The 21,651-nt window shown below is 41.5% G+C and overlaps 1 protein-coding gene across 14 annotated transcripts in view; it reads right to left on the reverse strand.

Moving 5' to 3' along the window:
• Window positions 1-21,651, reverse strand: part of LOC137435086 (uncharacterized) — a 254,059-nt gene that overhangs the window by 9,903 nt on the left and 222,505 nt on the right. For all 14 annotated transcript variants that reach the window (XM_068128534.2, XM_068128527.2, XM_078784665.1 and 11 more), the window contains 7 exons: window positions 19,832-19,939; window positions 17,794-17,865; window positions 17,241-17,366; window positions 10,684-10,788; window positions 10,396-10,557; window positions 10,043-10,141; window positions 6,362-6,508 (listed from right to left, as the gene is read on the reverse strand). In XM_068128534.2, coding sequence (XP_067984635.2) covers window positions 6,362-6,508; window positions 10,043-10,141; window positions 10,396-10,557; window positions 10,684-10,788; window positions 17,241-17,366; window positions 17,794-17,865; window positions 19,832-19,939 — 819 coding nt within the window. The remainder of the gene's footprint in view (window positions 1-6,361; window positions 6,509-10,042; window positions 10,142-10,395; window positions 10,558-10,683; window positions 10,789-17,240; window positions 17,367-17,793; window positions 17,866-19,831; window positions 19,940-21,651) is intronic.

The raw sequence follows: 21,651 nt of genomic DNA on the forward strand, positions 1-21,651 counted from the left end.
GAGTGGTGTGTACTAGTTAGAGCGTCCCCACCAAGTCAGGGAAGTCGGCGATACAAACCCCAGCCAAGTCATACCATAGGCTTTTAAAATGGTACGTGCTGCTGCCTTGCTTGACGTTCAGTGCCGGTATTTAAAAGTATTTAAAAGGATAAGAGCATATAGACAATCTCCATGGGTGGCGTTCATGGGGAGGAGGAAATGCCTCCTTAGAGAATTCCCCACTGAGTGCAGTGAGAAAGGCGACGGCATTGTTGTGACGTTGTTGGTACCCAGAGTGCCCCGGGAAATGATAGCACTCCCCCCAAGCTCAGTGGCCGTGTTTATCTCATGTATTTGTCTGTACGTCCATGTGTGTGAGATGTAACCTTTTCTCCAAATACTGTATCACCATGTAATAATAACAAAAGTAATTAAATTATTTATTTTGTGCCTTTCGGCCTTTTTAATTTATTTCGGCCATAATTTATTTCGGCCTTTGCCAATGGATACAAGGTGCTGAGTGTTTTGGACCATTATCTAGTGGGAAAATGAATCCTCTCCCGATTAAAGGATTTTCACTCGGAACTGCATGGTGCTGCAGTATCAGCTTGTACTTTTCTTGTGTGTATCCCATTGATTTTAACAACTTTTCCTACAGGAAGAGCTGAGATACAAACCTCGACAGCCTCCACTGTGTTTAACAGTGGGCTACAAACATTGGCGTGCCATAACATTCTCCAGGTCTTCGAGTACGAACTGGCGTCTCTTGGATCCAAAAGTTTTAAACTTCAATATATCAGATAAGAGTAATTGATTCCATTGTTCATTCACCCAATCTTGGTGTTTCCTTGCAAATTTCAGTCTTTTCATCTTATTCTGTGGTCTCAGCAGTAGTTTCTTTGCTGCAACTCTGTAATTGCTCCTGCTGCGATCGGCCTTCTGTGCACAGTTCTGGATGAAATGTTAATGTTCAGGCCCGCTCTCGTTTTTTGTCAGACGCTGACTTGATTTTCTCCTATCGCGTAAACTGGGCGACTTCAAGTGCTCGTCTTGCCTTAGGGAGGTTATTCTGGGTCTGACTGGCCTTATCTTGTCTTGTACTGATCCAGTTTCTTTCAGGCCTTGCACAGTGTACCTCACACCATTGTAGAAGATCTTCAGCTTTTCTGCTATTGTCTTCATCGTGTGCCCTTCTTCTCGCATAGTCTGGATCTTTACATCCTGTTCTGTTGAAAGTTTCTTCTTTGGTGCCATTCTGAAGCCACTCGTAGTCTTTGAAGCAGGGGAAGGAGCTAATTAAAACCAATTCCACATATTCACTAATTTTAACTTTTATTGTGTTTTATTGTGAAGCCTGGTGTTGGCTTAGCGGTTAGGGTGCCGGCTTGGGATCGTAGGATCTTGGGTTCGAATCCCAGTCGATCGCTGAATTAATGCCAGGGGGGTTGACTCAGCCTGTCATCCTTCGGCAAATTGAGTATCAGTTCATTGGTAATTCCCTGTGTGTCGCAAGAGGCGACTAACAGGGTTGTCGGCAGGAAGGGCATCCGACGGTAAAACATTGCTTCGAAAAGGGGACCACGGTGCCCGAAAAAGGCCAACCCCTGCTCTGTGGGGAAAATGGCCTCTATGTACTCTGAAATTAAGCATAGAACAAATAAACAATTGGAGATAAAAAAGAAATCATAGAATCATTTTGTTTAACAAAATTTAATTTAAATTTTTGACTTGGCAAAGTAGCCACCTTTTGCAGATATAACCGCCGAACACACTCGTGGCATTCTTTCTACAATGGAAATCAATATTGTTCGGGAAGTTCTTCCCAACACTGTTGCAGAAGTTCCCACAAATGTGTTGCACTTGTCGGTTGCTTTGCTTTCACCCTTCTGTCCAGTTCATCCCAAACCAGCTCGATGGGGTTTAAGTCTGGAGACTGTGCTGGCCCATTCCATGATTTGAAGCCCACCGTCTTGTTCATTTCCTCGAAGGTAGTTTTCACATAGCCTGGAGGTGTGTTTAGGGTCATTATCTTTCTGTAGGATGAACCCTTGACCAACTAGGCGTATACCAGAGGGTATTGCATGGCGCTGCAAAATGCTGTGGTAGCCCTTTTGGTTCAGGGTGCCAGTCACTGTGCAAGTCGCTGACTCTGGATCCAGCAAAAGAGCCCGAGACCATCACGTTTCCTCCTCCATGTTTGACAGTTGGTATCACACACTGAGGAACCATCCTTTTGCAAACTCGATTACATACAAAAACCCTGTGTGATGAACCAAAGATTTCAAATTTTGATTCATCAGTCCATAAGACCTTTGTGGAAGTGTAAATTTATAAAGCAAGTAATTTCTATGAGCCACAAACCTGCTTTCCTAGTCTGCAAGTTTTTTTTGTGGTTTCCATGCAAAATTTGGGATTTCCTACTGTTGGCAAGTTATCTCCGGCACTGACGAAAATCGTTTGCTCGAGAAAAGTAAATTCTTAGTGGAGGCAATGGTGAACCACATATTGTCATGGCAAAATATTATTAGAAATAGGGTTTTTGGAAATAATGTAATGTTGGATCGAGTATGTCTTATTGAATTATATAAGCAAATTGGAGAAAAGATATTGTTTTCTTGGTAAATAATGAAATAATACAACTAATGCCACAATGTCTAACCAGGTAATTTGCTGGTTTATCGAGGCTTGCTTACCAATGCGCTCGGTAAACAAGCTTTCGTTGTGACTGTGAATAATCGACTCAGTACGAAGTCTAAGCTAAACATTGTATTGATAAGTGAATGCAAAGTACTTGGTAATTATTTTGCAGAGTCGAACAATGAAAGTGGAAGAATCGCTCTTCGCTGACCGTTGTTAAGATGGGCTCAGCGCACGCTTTTTTCTTTTTCACTTGTAGTTTATTTAATAAATAGTTTTATGGAATTGTCAGCGTTCTCAGTGGAATCTTTCAAAAGAACGATAATTAAACACTGAATCAAATAGCTTATTAGTATTTGATGAAGGTTAGTCTAAAACATAAAAAATCCTATAGAAAATCCATGTAGGCTAGCTCTCTCTGGCTCTCTGGTATGGTTTCATACCTCTTACTTATGAGGAAAAGATGAGTTTGCAGATGGGAAAAGGATGTGATTGTCATAGCTACTGAGTGACCTTTTGATTAAATAAGGACTTTCTTATTGTATATTTTCTAAATATTAAATCATAAATGTCCCTGCAATGGCATTATAAAACGTCGCTGCAACGTTTACGCAACGTTATGATTGATAGTGTCTTGGTGCCGAAGAGTCTGGAGCAGCACATTCTTCTCATTAAAGGATTTGTAAATGCAGATCTGCTCCCAGCGGGGGGCACTCCCATCCCAAGATTTCACTCGACCAATCACATTGTATCCCCCGATCCTTGCTCCCTCCCACCCAAACTTTGCCCAACCAATCCTATTGCTCTCCTCCCCTCTCTTCGCTCCTCCCCCCTTCACTTGCTCCCTCCCACCCAAACTTTGCCCAACCAATCCTACTGCTCTCCTCCCTTCTCTTCGCTCCTCCCCCCTCCACTTGCTCCTCCCACTTGAAATTGTATAAGAATCAGAGCTGATGTCCAGTTAGCAGGATTAGCACCGGAGTTGTAAGATGTTGTAATGTTGTACTTTAGGTTTCACTAGGTTTGTAATGCTGTACTTAGGATGTTTTACTTGGCTGGTTGATTCCGTATGTTTACACTGTATGTTAACTGTATTCTATGCATGCTGGTGTTTGGTATAACATTTCTTTGTACATCTCTACTGTACCAGGATTTCACTTGGGACCTTCTGTGATGTTGACTGTATACTGTGCAGTGTGCATGCTACTGTATCCTTATGATGTTTTCATTGTGCATCCCTACTGTACCAGGATTTCACTTGGGACCTTCTGTGAATCTTGAAATGTAATTTGTGAATTGTGATATGGTTTGATAAAGGTTATTGTTTCTTGCTGTGTATTTCCTTGTAGACAGAAAGTGTTGTCCTCGGGAATTAAAATTTGTGACTCTCTTCTGACAAGTTTATGGACATTGATTTTTTGGTTCATCTATTACATACTACTGAAGGAAAATATCCCTAACACCTTCCCCCAGTCTTCAGAGTCCACTGGCGGTGCTTCATGGCCCAGGCAAGCCTCTTTTTCTTATTTTGCCATCTTAGCAATGGCTTTCTTACTGCCAATCGACCTGTCAAACCTGCAGCTCGAAGTCTTCTCTTCACAGTTGAAACTGAGACTTGCTTACTTCGACCAGTGTTATGCTGTGCTTGAAGCTGTTGTCCTGTGAGCCGCCTATCAAGCTGTTGACTCTCAGAAACCTGTCTTCTGATTCTGTTGTGGCTTTGGGTCTGCCAGACCTCTTCCTGTCAGTTTCCTCCAGTTTCCAAGTCCCTTTTGATGGTGTAGGAAACTGTACTCACTGACACCTTGGCTTTCTTTGCAATTTCAATTTCTTTGCAATGATTCTATGATTTCTTTTTTATCTCCAATTGTTTATTTGTTCTACTTTAATTTCAGAGTACATTGAGACATTAAACTGCGTAAATTTCAACAAAAACTGGAAAAATTGAGGTGTTCTAAAACTTTTGACCGGTAGTGTATATTTGTGATACGTGGATATTTCTAGCACTTTATAATATACTAATTCAAAAAAATTCCTGTGCACCACAAAAAATACACAAAATGATACCGACATGTACCCTAGCAATATAATGGTCAGCCAACATGTGCCGAGACAGGTTCCCCATTTTACCCGTGAATACCTGGAATTTGCGTGTGCATATTGTGCACTGCACGCACAAATTGCCATGCATGTGTATTGGGTCACATGACGGTGCTACACGTGGTACTGAGCATATTGCAATGCGGCACGATTTGGTGAACCGCCTCAGCTGTGAAAAAAGCATCTTTTATTGACGTCTCAACGTCGTCAACGTGATGCCACGCCTTTCCGAAAAGGAACGAGTATGTGCTATTAGCATGCTTGAGACAGCAATGCCACAAAATGTTGTGGCCAGGCGTTTTGATGTTCATCGGAACACTATAAAGCCACTCTGGATATGTTATCAACAAACTGGCAACATCAGAGGCTGTCCACGTTCTGGGCGACCATGTGTGACATCACATCAGGAGTATAACCATATCCAGTTGGTGCACCTTAGGAATCGGTTCCAGACAGCAAGTTTGACAGCTCGCAGCATCCCTGACTTGCGTCAATCAGTACCAGAACGGTCAGGAAACGGTTATGCGGGCATAGCATCTGACCACGACAACCAGCAGTACATCCGATTTTGTTGGCACATCATCGACATGCACACCTAGCTTGTGTGGTCTAAGGCTCAGGAGACAAGGTTGGGCTGCTATCCTCTTCACAGATGAGTAGAGACTCCATCTTGGCAACAGTGATGACAGCCGTTGAAAAAGAGGTACGCTGTCCCATCTGAAGCCCCACACACAACAGTATCGCCATGCCCAAGGAGGGATTCTGACTTAGAGGCGTTCAGCCACAATCCCTCAGAGGGTAGCTTCGTGCCATTGGATGCTCAGCCAGACAACGTGCCAAGTGTCTGAACCCGCGGTTCCTCTCGTACTGAGCGGGGTTGCTGTCCCGGTGACAATAGCATCAGTAGGGTAAAACTAACCTGTCTCACGACGGTCTAAACCCAGCTCACGTTCCCTGTTAGTTTGTGAACAATCCAATGCTTGGCGAATTCTGCTTCGCAATGATAGGAAGGGCCGACATCGAAGGATCAAAAAGCGACGTCGCTATGGACGCTTGGCCGCCACAAGCCAGTTATTCCCGTGGTAACTTTTCTGACACCTGTCAAGATGGAATACGCAATTGTATTTGACCGATTGGATTTGATGGCACTTATGCGTCCCAAATATAATTTGGCCTCACCGGTCACAGTTAGTGGAGCATCATTAGCCAGTATATAAGCAGAAAGGCTTCAAGGTCACTAAATGCATGAAGCAGTGATATTTTGCCCTAACGAGCCCCAACAAGGGCGAAACCTGGTCAGTTACTTCACTTTTCATCTGCTTGGTGACAACTTTTGACTTTGCTTTCTTGAACTGCTTGATGCCCTTCTGGATTTGCAGTCATGACGTCGTTGCAATGACATCATCATGGCGTTTGTCTAAGTTCGGAGCATTCGGTATTTCCATATGTATATATTCTCAAAAAGAGCTAAACATAAGGTTGAGGCTGACAAATTTACAGTGGAGCAAAGGGGAACAGAAAAACAGGGGGCATGGAGGCATTTATTGCTTGGTATAAATGTTTTACTGTATATTATCTCAGCAAAAGACGTCATGTCCGGTATTCAGTCACAAAAAGAAAATGAGCTGATTACATCTTGATTTACCTGATGGACCAAGCTGACCAGTGATGCCTTGAAGACCAGGAATACCCATAAATCCTGGAGAGCCTTTTGAACCAGGGTCTCCTGGCAGTGCCTCACCATGACTCTCTGCTCCTGGCTCTCCTTTGCGGCCTGGTAATCCAGGGTCACCTGAAGGTCATAGCACAATATATTAATAACATTCTTTCATTTACTATTCTGCAGCATTGAAAGAAGTCTCGAACAGAGTACATGCTGGAAAAATGATTTGAGGTCGATGAATGAGAAGACGGGAAGATGTTTTCATGCACACCCCCTTTACTTTGAAGAATAGTCAACAATTAATATACGTGTGTGGACATTAACAACTAGAACTAAAATGGGACACCAAATTGCTTATTTTAGTTTAATGCCAGATAACATAGATCACAGGGGCCCCACTGATGACTAACGCAGCTCCTGGGTAGGATAGCCTAGATCTGGCAGGATGGCCAAGAAGTATGCACACTCATCTCTAGGCTGTCTAACCTAAGTTTGAATCCCAACCCAGCTATAAACTATCATCCCTGTGTTTCACAGACTGGGTAAATCATCAACGTGTGTGCCGTCCCTCCGATAGACATTAAACTGGGTGTTCCGTCTTCCGATATTAGTCGATGGATGTTAAAGATCCCCACGGTGTCCTTCACGAAGAGGAGGCGAGCTATCGCCACGACACCCTAAACAAGTTACAAATTCCTGCATGAATTTCTGCTGGTAAAGCAATGGCAAACCACGCAGTGTAACCATTGCTCAGGAAGCCGATTTGGCAGCACAGACTCAGTAATGACCAATGAGTATGGTACATCAGATCTACTACAGTATATAAGAGCTGTTGGTCTGTGTGTCTGTGTTGCCATTTTTCTCAGAGATGGCTGAACGGATCTTCGTCAAACTTTCAGAGGTTGATCAGTGAGTGCCTGGGGGTGTTTTAGGCTTTAAAAAACTTTTTTGAAAAAAAAAAGTTCGTTTTTGGGGATTAAAAAAAAAAAATCGCTCGATAGTGCCGAAACCTTTTTGATTAATGACAGTTATATACAAGTACACATTCACATAAATAAATACAAAACAATCACCAGACATTTGAACACAAATAATAAAACATGTATTGTTGTATTTGTGTCAATTTTAGCATCCTCTTTTACATCCCTTCTGTTCTGCCTCTTGGCCTCCTTCTTGTGTTAGGTGATGGTATATCATTTCTGTGACGATTCCCGTCTGGAGTTTGTACGTTGTTGGCAAACAGGTTATTGATCTATACTTGTGAGGTTGTTGGGTCTCTTCAGAGAGAGGTCTTTGTGTGTGTGTGTGTGTGTGTGTGTGTGTGTGTGTGTGTGTGTGTGTGTGTGTGTGTGTGTGTGTGTGTGTCCACATCTGTATATTTTCACTTTAAAAAAACATTGTCTGTGTATATGAGAGCTGATTAGAGTTTGTCCAATCGATGTGAAACTTTAAACATAGGAGGGACTCCCCATGGAGAATATTTGATTGATAACTCTGACGTAATAGGTTACCTGGTATGGCATCCATATTGAACAAAAGGAAAACAACATTGAGCATCTCTGAAACTGAACAACAGAATTTTAAAAAAAAACTTGACATATGTCATCAACTCCCAATTGTATAGTAGGGTAATAACGATGATGTCATCAGTGAAGTGGTATACCTGCCATAATTGGTTGAATCAAAATCCTTATCCGAAAAATCTGAAACTTCACATATCTGATCTATGAGTTTTGACCCGATCTGAGTAAAGATTAACTTTTTGATGTCATCTATCACATGGGCTGGTGGCCATATTGTATTGAAAATAGAAACGTAAATACACTACCGGTCAAACGTTTTAGAACACCTCAGTTTTTCCAGTTTTTATTGAAATTTACGCAGTTTAATGTCTCAATGTACTCTGAAATTAAGCATAGAACAAATAAACAATTGGAGATAAAAAAGAAATCATAGAATCATTTTGTTTAACAAAATTTAATTTAAATTTTTGGCTCAGCAAAGTAGCCACCTTTTGCAGATATAACTGCCGAACACACTCGTGGCATTCTTTCTACAATGGAGATCAAATATTGTTCGGGAAGTTCTTCCCAACACTGTTGCAGAAGTTCCCACAAATGTGTTGCACTTGTCGGTTGCTTTGCTTTCACCCTTCTGGTCCAGTTCATCCCAAACCAGCTCGATGGGGTTTAAGTCTGGAGACTGTGCTGGCCCATTCCATGATTTGAAGCCCCCCGTCTTGTTCTTTTCCTCGATGGTAGTTTTGACATAGCCTGGAGGTGTGTTTAGGGTCATTATCTTGCTGTAGGATGAACCCCTGACCAACTAGGCGTATAGCAGAGGGTATTGAATGGCGCTGCAAAATACTGTGGTAGCCCTTTTGGTTCAGGGTGCCAGTCACTCTGTGCAAGTCGCCGACTCTGGATCCAGCAAAAGAGCCCCAGACCATCACACGTCCTCCTCCGTGTTTGACAGTTGGTGTCACACACTGAGGAACCATCCTTTCGCCTACTCGACGGCGTACAAAAACCCTGCGTGATGAACCAAAGATTTCAAATTTTGATTCATCGGTCCATAAGACCTTCTTCCAGTCTTCAGTAGTCCACTGGCGGTGCTTCATGGCCCAGTCAAGCCTCTTTTTCTTATTTTGCCATCTTATCAATGGCTTTCTTACTGCCACTCGACCTGTCAAACCTGCAGCTTGAAGTCTTCTCTTCACAGTTGAAACTGACACTTGCTTACTTTGACCAGTGTTAAGCTGTGCTTGAAGCTATTGTCCTGTGAGCCGCCTATCACGCAAGTTGTTGACTCTCAGAAACCTGTCTTCTGATTCTGTTGTGGCTTTGGGTCTGCCAGACCTCTTCCTGTCAGAGTTTCCTCCAGTTTCCAAGTGCCTTTTGATGGTGTAGGAAACTGTACTCACTGACACCTTCGCTTTCTTTGCAATTTCTCAAAAGGAAATTTGCTAACCTAAACTTTTTTTTAACCTCAAACAGTTTACTGCTTACCTTTTGTACCATTTCATGTTATTCACTGGACTTGAATTGCTTAAATTTCAATAAAAACTGGAAAAATTGAGGTGTTCTAAAACTTTTGACCGGTAGTGTATTTTCTGCAGAACCACTTAACATATCAATGCAAAACTTCATACATATGATCGACTAGCCATTGGGGAGTATGGTTTGAACTTTTTTCATATTCACCTTTATTGATGCAATGCACAAAAGTGGGCATTAAATGTCCTAATAATCCATCAATAATCAATAAAGCTATGGATAATGGCAATGTCTGTGACATAATAGGGTGTATGGTTTATATAGGTATATGGGCCATCCTGGTAGCGTGTACAGTTAACGATGGTATTTTTGTTTGGAATGAGCGCGTGAGTCAAGACTATGCACTCTACCGAGGAACGTTCGAGTTAGCTTTTGATGTTTATTTATGCTTTAAGAATATTCTCCTTTTTCTCTCAAGATAATAATGTATTTTTCAGTATAATAATCAACAATTCCAGGAGTATAGTGACCCTCCAGCAGAAGGTGTGTGAAACGTAGAAACATACTTTAGAGGTACAGTGAAGCAACAAAAGGAGACACAGACCAAAATGAACATCCTTCACTTGTATGAATCTGTGGAAGAGTCGTTTCGTGTTGGAAAGATTACCTGTTGGGCCAGGGTCTCCCTGACAACCTTTAGGGCCAGGGTCTCCCTGTATCCCAGGCTTCCCGAGGACTCCAGGATGTCCAGGATCTCCACACATACCTGGTGGTACACATTGGTGTTTCATTGGTGGATCTTTGCACAATCGTTTCCAGGAACACTTGCATAATGGCTGAGGCACCATCATCTACCAGGATATTGTGTTTGAGCAGTGTGGAGTTTTAAGTTGACCCGGACGTAGTACCTCTTCCAGTGCATCCTCACAGTGCATCCAATCTCTCCTCTTCTCCTTCCACCAAGTACATATGAGGAAATGTAATCACATGAGAAACAACACCCTTTAAGGAAATACCTACCTCTCCTGCCCTGTGATCCAGGTCGACCTGGCTCCCCAACGATGCCCGTCTCACCCAGAATCCCTTTGAAGCCTGAAACACCTCGAAATCCTGGCACACCATCATCACCATGCTCACCTTGTCGTGCGGGTAAGCCAGGAGGTCCAATGTCACCAGGATACCCTGTGGGGAGAAAATTGCTCAAAAATATTTGCCAAGAACTTGTACTATAGGTACTGGAAAAAAAAAACATTTTATGTAAAACTACAATTCCACTGTTCGTCTTACGTGTTAATTCCATTGTCTTACCAGGTATACCCTGAGGTCCTTGAAGACCTGATGATCCTTGCTGTCCTGGGTGACCAAAACCTGGATGACCCTTGGTTCCTTTGCGACCGACAACTCCTTGTTCCCCTTAAAAAGAAGTAAATCAGTAATTGCACATTACACAAGACTTTTATATTCATTGCAACTGCTTTTGGTACAAATACCAAAAAAAATTTTATGGGTGCATGAAATTTGACTTCGGCTTTTAGTTATAACTGTGACTAAGTTTGTATTCTTCTTCTTCTTCTTTTAACGGCCATTATTGTCCCCCGTCGCACCGCAGAGCGAAAGGGGGACTATGGTTTTACCCTCCGTCCGTGTGTGCGTCCATGTGTGCTTCCGTCCGTCCGTGCGTCCGTCCATGCGTGCGTACGTGCATCTGTCCGTCCGTGCGTGCGTCCGTGCGTGCGTACCCTTGTGAGCGGAATATCTTGAAAAATAAATGAACTACTAACTTCTAATCCGGTGTGTGGGTGTATCTACGCATAAGGGAGAACGCTATTGAAAATTGGGTTGCCACGTCAAAGTCCAAGATGGTCGCCACCATATATGTCTGAACCTTGTGAGTGGAATATCTTGAAAAATAAACCAACTACTCACTTCTAATCTGGTGCGCGACTGTATCTAGGCATAAGGAAGAACGCTATTGAAAATTGGGTCGCCACGTCAAAATCCAAGATGGCCGCCGCCATGTATGTCTGAACCTTGTGAGCGGAATATCTTGAAAAATAAACGAACTACTAACTTCCAATCTGGTGTGTGGGTGCGTCTCCAACCCACTCGCAAATATTATCGACTCTTCCATGTTTTCTGCGTCTTCCACTTTGTCAACTCACATCACTTCACCGACGGGGGACCTAGGCGTAACGCTTGTTAACCCACATTTTTTGTGGGGTCGGCCAAGGAATGATTGGCCGAAGTCAGATTAGGGCAGGGATTTTGGAATTTGGCCATGATGCTGGCAATGCTCGCCTACTCTTCGCGACGGACACCGTGGGACCATTAACGTCCACCAACGAATGCTGGCAGATGGGACACCCATTTATGTCCATCCGAGGGATGGTGCACATTGATGATTCACCGTGCCTGTGAAACACCAGGCTGACAGTTTATAGCTGGCTCAGGAATCAAACCTAGGATAGATGGCTCAGATGAGAGTATGCATACCTCTCGTCCATCCTGCCAGTGGTGACTAGCTTGTATGATTATAAAATTATGATTATAAAAACAATACATTCCTTTTCAAGATATGTTTTCTTCTACACATGATTGAGGCTCATGGAAGAGCTAGAGCAGAATCGAAAGGTCCAAAATGGAAAGGGGAAAACACCATCAAGAGAGTATAAGTGAGAGTGAGATCAAGGAACGGGGGAGAAGGAAACATGGGGGTGAACCAGCTGCACTGCACACAAACGGAATGAAACATGGCAACAAGAGGAAGGGAAAGTGGGAATGAAACAGAAAAGAAACAAACAAACAGAGAACTCACAAACAAAAAGTGGTGACGGAGAAGGGGTGGGTGGGAAATCACAATAACCTGGACAAAAATGAGTACTTGGGAATGGAGTAGTTTGGGGTAGAAGATATCCTGAGTATGGGTGGGGGATGAACTGAAGTAGTGGTGAACAACTTTCTTGAATCCCTGGAGGGAAGAATGGGACTAAATAGACTGGCGAGGTTATTCCACAGGTGACAGAAAAGAGGGGACAAATGAGTGGAGGTGAGCAGAGCGAGCCTGGATGTTGGGAGTTTAACAAGAAGAGGGTAACTGGCAGACCATGTGCATCCTGCAGAAACCTAGGAGGGTCAGTGCCAAGAGAGGGCAGAGCGTGTAAGACCAAAACAAGGAAAGCTATAATAGAGAGAGGCCACCAACCTGTATGCGATGTGAAAGTAACAGGTGTAGAAACTCAGCTTTGTCATGGGAGATACCAATTATTTTAAGGGCCTTGCTTTCCACTGCACCAAGAAGGGCAAGGTGCGAGGCAGGGGCACTAGCCCAAAGGGAGAGCAGTACTCCATGAAGCTGTGAATGAAGGCATTGTAGGTTGTCAAAAGTTCAGACTGGCCATGGCTTTCCACGAAGACCTTACATGACGAAGGATGCCCAGTCAGCGGTTGGCTTTGGAGGCCATCTTGGAAATATGGTCTGCCCAAGAAAGATCATGGCTGATGGTGAGACCGGAAAGGTTGAGTGGCTTAACGTCTTTAAGTGTTTTGTTTAGGAAGCAGATGGGAGGGTTTACCAGATGGTCCTTTTGGAGAGACAGGGTGAGAGTGTGATATTTGTTGGGGTTCAAAGTCATATTCCAAGTATTGGATCAGCTCCTGATTCTAGGAAGGTCTGTAGAGAGCGAAGAGGCTGCTGCCTGCTTGTCCAAAGGATGAGCTTAGATACGTAGAGGGTGGAATATTCAGCAAAAAGATAGCGAGGATTTAAGGGATTCAGAAATATCCTTGATGAAGATGAGGAACAAGACTGGGTCCAAGAACACTGCCTTTGGGCAATCCAGCCTTGACAGGGAGAAGAGATGTGTGAATTCCATTAAAAGCCATACGCTAAACACGGGAGTGGAGGAAGTCAGTGTGCCATAAGAGGAGGTGGCCTTGGATGCCATAAGCAGAGAGTTTGAAGATCAAGGTGGGGTGCTCGACTCTATCAGATGCTCGAGATACGTCCAGACCAGAGAGACATGTCTGACATTGAGGGTTTTCATCCAATGCTGGGAAAGGAGAAGCAACATGTCCAAGGTAGAATGACAGGGTCTGAAACGGATCTGATGATCTGAGATCAGGCCGTTGGAAAAAAAGGAAAGATTTGATTGACTACTGCAATGAAACGAGTGCATTCCATAACCTTGCTTATAATTGGAAGCAAGCTAATAGGCCTGTAGTTAAGAGGATCCATCTTTACACCATGTCTGTGTATTGCAGTGATGTTGGCTAACTTTCTGGGAGACAGAAACTGACCCAGAGAGAATAACTTGGAGAGTTACATTATTGTAACTTTACTTGATAAACTGCATGGAAATAGCCCTGCCAGTTCACAGGCCTGCAGCAACTGCTCAACAGAGTAAATGAGGAAAGGTTTTAAGCCTGGTGTTGGCTTAATGGTTCAGGTGTTGGCTTGAGATCTTAAGGTCTTGAGTTTGAGCCCATGTCGTGCCATAAAATAGCACTAACTGGAACTTGATGATAGTGAGGATTTAAGGGATTCAGAAATATCCTTGATGAAGATGAGGAACAAGACTGGGTCCAAGAACACTGCCTTTGGGCAATCCTGCATCAGTGCACTGCTGCATCAGTGGCAAAGCCGCACTCCCAGCAATGATGCAGCCAGCAGCCACAGGCACCTTATGTAATATTAATAAATAGCCCCGAGTGGGCTGACTGTCATCTCTTGAGGTTGTAGTTCAGACCACTGCTGATTTGGGGGGACCTTCTTGGGACACCCATCCTCTGGGAGTGCCCCTGCTACAAAATTGAAGCATCTAAAAGCAGGCGATCCTGCGGACCATTGAGTAGGATGACTGCATCGGGATTCAGAGCAATCAGTTGGTAAATAAGGAAAAATAAGGGATCCAACGTTTCAGGGGGTAACTCCCCACCCTCTGGGAGACCCCATAATCCAAATTCGAAAACTACGAAATCAGAAAATCTAAGACCGAGTGATCCTGCAGACCATTAAGTAGAAGGGCTGTATCAGGTTTCAGAGCAATCGGTCGGTAAGTAAGGGACAAGTAGGGATCCGAAGTTTCAGGGGTAACCTCCTGTGGGAGCCTCTATGGTCCGAAATCAAAACATTGAAGCCTGAGTGATTGTGTGGGCTACTGTGTTGTATTCATGTGTCAAGTGTCAGAACAATCAGCCGGGTGGTAATGGAGGAGTAGCAAAGGTAGCAAAAAGCATACGGATGGACGGACGGACAGACGGATATCACGACCCATTCTATAAGTTCATCTCTTTGAGAATCGAGATGAGATGACCTAAAATAATAATAACAATAATAAAAAGAAAGGTTTTAGTTCAGCCATATTTGGAGTCTAGGGTGTGCGGGTGGTTGCATCCTGTCCGGAGGTTGCTTTCCACATGGCACTACTATCATTATTGAGAAACTGACTTGCAGTATGTGAGCCAGTAGGCCTGACAAGTCAAGCTACAGAAACTTATTGATGTATTCTTATGACAACCCCAGATGCCCTTTTAACATTTTCTTTCTCCACTGACTTTACAGTTTATATTAACTTTGAAACAATGGACACACTTACCCAGGCAGCCTGCATTTTCATGGTACATGTTTGGAGACAACAAAACAAACAAATAAATTGCAACAACCTTGTATACTTTCAAGTGGACATCAATTGTATTCAATTATGTCAACATCAGCATCATTATTCTCATAATACAAGCACCTTTTTGGGTTTTACACCGTTTCAATAACTTTTTATTATTACCTCCACCACCTAAGGTGGGAGGATGTTGTTCGCAACTGACTGTTTGTTTGTTTGTGAACAGGATATCTCAAATAGTTGGGAATGGATTCGGACAAAATTTTGTGGATATGACAAGGACGAATTTATTAGATTTTGGTGAAGATCCAGATCTGGATCCGAGAATTTGTGAAGTGATTCTTCACCTTTGAGAGATAATTCTAAAAACGATATATAGAAGGATACCTCAAAAAGTTATGGACTGATTCGGACGAAACTTGGTGGACAGATTGGGTGTGAGACGAGGACGAATTAACTTGATTTTGGTGAAGATTAGAATCCGAGACTTTTTTAAAATCGAAGTGATTCTTCACCATTGAAAGATGGGGCCAAAAACGATATATAATGTAGCATGATATTTGTAAAAGTTGTTAACGAATTCTGATCAAATTTGGTGGATGAGTTGAGTAAAGTGACAAGAACAAGCCGATTCGCTTTTGGTTCAGGTCCGAATCCAGATCCGGCCTACCAGGGGATACAAAATGTAGACTGTACAGCCTTATGGTGGAGATATGCTCTTTTCTAGTTTCCAACAGTTTTTCATTTTACTATAATTCACCAAATGTCTGTCTGTCTGTCCGTCCGTTCCCAGGTACCGCAAAAACGGCTGAACCGATCGCAACGAAATTTTGGGTGGGTAATCCTGGGACCCCCTGGAGTAAAATAGGCTATTTTGTTTTTCCAATTTTTCCCCAAGTTTCAATTTTTTCAATTTTCTAGTTTTTCCAAACACGATGGAATAATATTTACCAATATGAACAGTGATGTGGCTTTTGTTGAAATTCTACAAATACTGTTTAGATTTTGATGATTTGTGTGTGATATGATTTAACTGATGTTTATATAAATCGTTTAAAATAAAAAAAGCCTTCAATTTCTGATATTTTGCCTATTCATTTGGGCCTCCCAATTGAAGCCCCGCCGGTAGGGTGTGTACCGTTGTTAGTAACTTCTAATTTTGCAGTCATTGCCGCCTCTTTACCACAATTACAAAATCACATTTCAAACAGATCCAAGAGATAGCACAATTACTGGACGACGAAGCTCCAGGCCTGGGATAATATGTGTCCAAGAGTATTGAGGGAAGTGACAGAGTAGATAAGCGTGGTATTTCCGGGTATCTTTAACATCTCGTTGGAGTCAGGAGAGGAACTAGAGGATTGGAGTTCAAATGTGACATCACTATAGTTAAGAAAGGATTCCGAGAAGTATTGGAAAACCATGAACCTGTTAGCTTGACTTGTCTTGTGGGGAAGGTGTTGGAGACATTAATTAAGGAATAGATCGTGAACCGTTTGCATAATTGCAAACTAATGAAAGGTAGTCAGTGCAGATGTACGAAAGGTAGGTCTTGTTTAACAAACTTATTGGAGTTCCACAAGGCACTTCCTGACTGGGTGGATTATGAAATGCAGCAGTGGATGCAGTGTAGCTAGGCTCAGTGTATCTAGAAGGCATTTTATAAGGTACCACATAAGAGGTTGTTAGCCAAGGTGAGGGTTTGTGGAGTGGCTGATCAGGTAGCTAATTGGATTGGAAACTGGCCTAGTGATAGGAAGAAAAGAGTGGCTGTGAATGGAAGGATGTATTGCTGGGAGGATGGAGGTAGTGGAGTACCCCAGGGGTTAGTACTTGGACCATTATTAATCATAATTTACATCAATCATTTGGATAGTGGGGTTAAGAGTCACTTTCTAAATTTGGAGATGACACAAAGCTTGGAGGTAAGGTAGATATTAGCAGAGAGGGAGGTGATCAGATTCAGGAATGTCTAGATACTTTCATAGATTGGGCAAATGATTGGCAGATGCAGTTTACATAAAGAAATGTAAAGTGCTGGGAATTGGAAAGAAAAATGAAAATTGGGATTACATAAGGCAAGGGTCAATTTTGAAGTGTGTCATGCAGGAGAAGAGTTTGAGGTTCGTCCTAGATACAGGGATGTACCTTGCATGTGGATGGGTGCATCTGGTGTTGGTGTAGTGCAGGCATGATAGGTCGAATGGCCTCCGCTCATGCCAAAGTTCCTTGTTATTCCTTGTTATTTACCTTTGTCTCCTTTATTTCCTTGTTCTCCAGGCCTTCCTGGCTGGCTCATGGCTAGTCCTGGATCACCAGTAATTCCCTTTTTCCCAGAGATGCCTGGAAATCCAGGGAGCCCCGGCTCTTCTTTCCCTACAAAATGAAGTCTGTATTCTTACATAGGTAATTAAGACACTGCTGTACTTTTATTATCCACAAATTAGATTAAAATTTAAACGCAAATGTTCCATAAAATTATTGATTTGTTCATTTGTTCCATTGCAAACTCTATTCGGTGAGGTGCTGACCCAGTGGAATTTTAATGAGCCTGAGCAGTACATAAACAATTTAAGCCATACGTAGAATTCAATTTGACCACGACGCTGCCAAGCCACATAATATGACCTTGCTGTTTTAAAAAGACATCATGAGATCTTCAACATCTAGATATTACTGCATAATGTTCAACCAGCATAACAAACCATCTGATGGATCATATATGGCCTGTGTAATAAGGAAGGATGATTCTTTTTGAGTTGCGGCTCAATGTACAGTGAAGCAAAATGTGTTAAATCTGTACCAGGGATGCCTGAGCTTCCTTTTTTTCCTTGTACTCCATCTGTACCCGGCTGTCCTGGCTTACTTTGGCAACCTGTTCAGGATAACAAGTATTAAAATTAACATTATATAATAAAACAATGATACTAAGTTATATAATACATGATTGTTCTTTTCTTTTAAAAATAGAAAAGCCAGAAAGAAAGTTTCTGAATTTCCAGATTGATCTGAGATACAATTGGTTAAGTAAAGAAAATAATAAAACTTCAGGAAGTTGCCGAGAAGCTACTTGCTGAAAGAAAGTGCCGACTCTTCTAATCATTTGTTTCAAATGAAAGTTTTACATTATGACAATTCAAAAATGAAAAAAGTTGAAACAAGTACAGATACATTCAAAGTACACCACTCCCATGCAAAATAAATAAATAAAATCCTCCAGCACGCGGCATTGCCGGAGGCGCCGTGCAGCACATAGAGATGGTATTGGGAGGGAGAGGTGTACAATAATTGATTGATTAATTGCGTAATGAAAATAAATAAAAATCGTAAAATAATTAATTTATTAATCAATTGGCTAATAACATAACTAAACCACCAGTGCCGCATCTAAAGCTGTAACTTTATGAAAATTAATTCAATGATTAATTAAACGAAAAAAATTAAACAATCAGTTGAGTAATTGATTAATCAATAAATAATTAATCAATGAATTGATTAATCAAGAAATCAAAAATATCCTTTATAGCCAAATCACTTGGTCACTGTCATGTCCAAATGTCAGCTTCTTAGCTCAAAAGGTGCCTGAGATATTGCGCAGATGAAAAAGAAAATAAATAAGTGTTTAATAATGAAAATAAATAAATAATAATCATAAAATAATTAATTTATTAATCAATTGGCTAATATAATACCTATACCACCACCGTTTCATCCGAATCTGTAACTTTTTCAAAATTAATTAAATGCCCAGATAATTAAATCATTAATCGATTAATCGATCAATCAATAAATAGATAAATCAAAAATACTTGTTATAGCCACATCACTTGGTCACTGTCGTGTCCGAATATCAGCTTCCTAGCTCAAAAGATACCTGAGATATTGCCCAGATGAGAAAGAAAATAAATCAGTGCTTAGTAAATCGATAATAATTTAGGAATTAATCAATTCATTGATTAATCAAAAAATAAATAAATACATTTTTTGCCAAAGCATGTGCTCACTATTGTGCCCAAATTTCAGCTCCCTAGCTCAAATGATGGCTGAGATGTCGCCCGGACACACAAGCAAGAAAGAAAACAAGAAAACAAGAAAGAAACAGGAGTGAAAACTGAATACTCCCTTTCAGTGCGCGTCATCGCCGGGCCCCCCTTTGGTGCTCGGCAATGACGTCATGCAGCGCTTGGAGATGGAATAGGAAAGGAGTGGTGTACCATATCAAATCGAGCAAAACAATCAGGTACCAACAGATGTGACATTGTATACTAAACGAATTCTTCATATTGTTAGCCATAATTTGTATATAATGAACTTCAAATAAAGCATGAAGAGTTAATTTCCAAAATGTTGTACGACCAGTTTTGCCATTCTGAGTGAAATAGCCTTCATGGACACGTTCGTAATCTATTGTATTTTGGAATAAACATAATTTTCTCTAATCCATTATACAAGTGCAAGCACTGCAACGTGTACATTAGGTGAAATAAGCATGACTTTCCCTGTGGCAGATCAATTTGCACATTATTCTAACTATCAGGCCCATAAAACAAAATTCGTGAAATGACGTCAAACTGACCACGTCGTCACTCTGGATCCACAAATGTCTAACTGGCCAACCAACCAATCAACTCATGGTCTGTATAAGTGTAGGATGAAGGTCACCACTTTGGCTGAAATGTTGGACTTTCTAAGACTTTGACTTTAACAAAACCTCCAGTTGGTTGTGCCCTCATGTTTTCCACTCTGATTTTCCCAATTTTGGTCATTATGGATTATCCCAAATATAAACTATTTTGATCATTAATACACTATTAAGCCAGATAAGAGAAAAGCAAAAGTACCTTTATTTCCTTTTCTACCACGGGCACCTGGAGATCCTGCAGGCCCAGGTAACCCTACATTGCCATCGGGACCTGGAATGCCTGGGAGGCCTTTCTTCTCACCAGAACCTGACAATGAAATTGCAAATTTAGAAGAAAAAAAGAACTACAAAAGTGTTACTTATACAAGTAAGTTGGTCAATCCATTAGTTACTTAATGCTATACTGTATATCCACCGATACAATGATCATGGCTTAATCATAAATTAATAAAAATCATAACATAATTTAATAAAATAACCACTGATGCAGTGCCCTCACTATTACCAGTAGGCTGGTACAAATTTTGCAAGCCTTGGAAGGATGACAGGCTGAGTCAACCCCACCTGCTGTTAATTCAATGGCCAAACAGGACTCAAACTCAGGATCCTAGGGTCTCAAGCCAGCTGCCCTAACCGTTAAGCCATCACCAGGCTTATGGAATGAATAATTTTAAGTAACAATGTAATAAAATGCTCGGTAACAATTGAAGAAGATGAATCTACTATAAATGAATGAGGTGTGTGTGTGTGTGTGTGTGTGTGTGTGTGTGTGTGTGTGTGTGTGTGTGTGTGTGTGTTTGTGTGTCATGTTTGTTATGGAGTTATACTGGAGCTTTCTGATGTGGAATGGGATAAACCAAAATGATCGTCATGATCTCTTGGGTTGATTAGGCTAATTAAGTACAAAGAATCCGGAAGAATTCCCATGTTTAAAATGCGCGCCATGTTAAGATGTATAGATCAGCTTAATATGTCCTTAAATGGCATGGCATTCTAATTCCAAAATAAATAACAAAAACAATGATGACATTGTAATAAAGCATATATTAATGAATACTAACAATATCAACAACAATAACTAGAAAGAGCAATTAGAGATTGCAGACACTCGCCAGGACGTGTTTTCAGTGGTTTTTAAGGCTTTTGTGCTAAAACAAATATGGCGGCCGAACCACGTGATCAATGACGTCATCATTACTTTTTTCTCCACCAATTTATCCCTACATGCTGCTCATGAAATTTCATCTTGATCGGATGAAGTTTTATACTTGTCGAATTATGACGTCATAATAGAGGCACCTATGACATCATAATTAACATATGCTATTCCACATAGAGAGTTCTTTACAATGAGTCATGTCTCAATTTTTTAAATGCAGCGCTTTCGGAGATATAGAGGTACAATTCTTTTCGGTTTTTCCAAGATTGTGGCCGAACCACGTGACCGATGACGTCATCATTATTTTTTTCTCCAACAATTTATCTCTAGATGATGCTCAATAAATTTCATCTTAATCGGATGAAGTTTTGTACTTGCCGAATTATGACGTCATCATGGAGGCACCTATGACATCATCATTAAAACATTAATCCACATGGAGAGTTCTTTACAATGAGCCATGTGTCAATTTTTTCTATGCAGTGCTTTCGGAGATATAGAGGTGCAAAGTTTTTCGGTTTTTCCAAGATGGCGGCCATACCACGTGGCATATGACGTCATAATTATCATTAAAAAATTATACAGGTGGAGTTGCACCTATGGTGAAAATTTCCTGTCAATCGGACAAACGGTTGCAGACAAAATCATATTTATTGTGTGCGGACAATCAAACAGACAGACAGACAGAGAGATGAAAAATCACTCATAGAACGACACTTGTCAAAACAGAACAAAGTAGAATGGCACTCAGTAGAGAATCCTTTTCACCTCAAAAATAATTAGTGGTTGAATTCAGTTAGCTGACATGAAAATCGTCTTCAAAGTTTAAGTAAATTGGATGAAAATTGACAATTTTAGAA

The sequence above is a fragment of the Myxine glutinosa genome, chromosome 9, assembly GCF_964187855.1.
Source record: "Myxine glutinosa chromosome 9, kmMyxGlut1.1, whole genome shotgun sequence".
In the NCBI taxonomy this organism is placed as follows: domain Eukaryota; kingdom Metazoa; phylum Chordata; class Myxini; order Myxiniformes; family Myxinidae; genus Myxine; species Myxine glutinosa.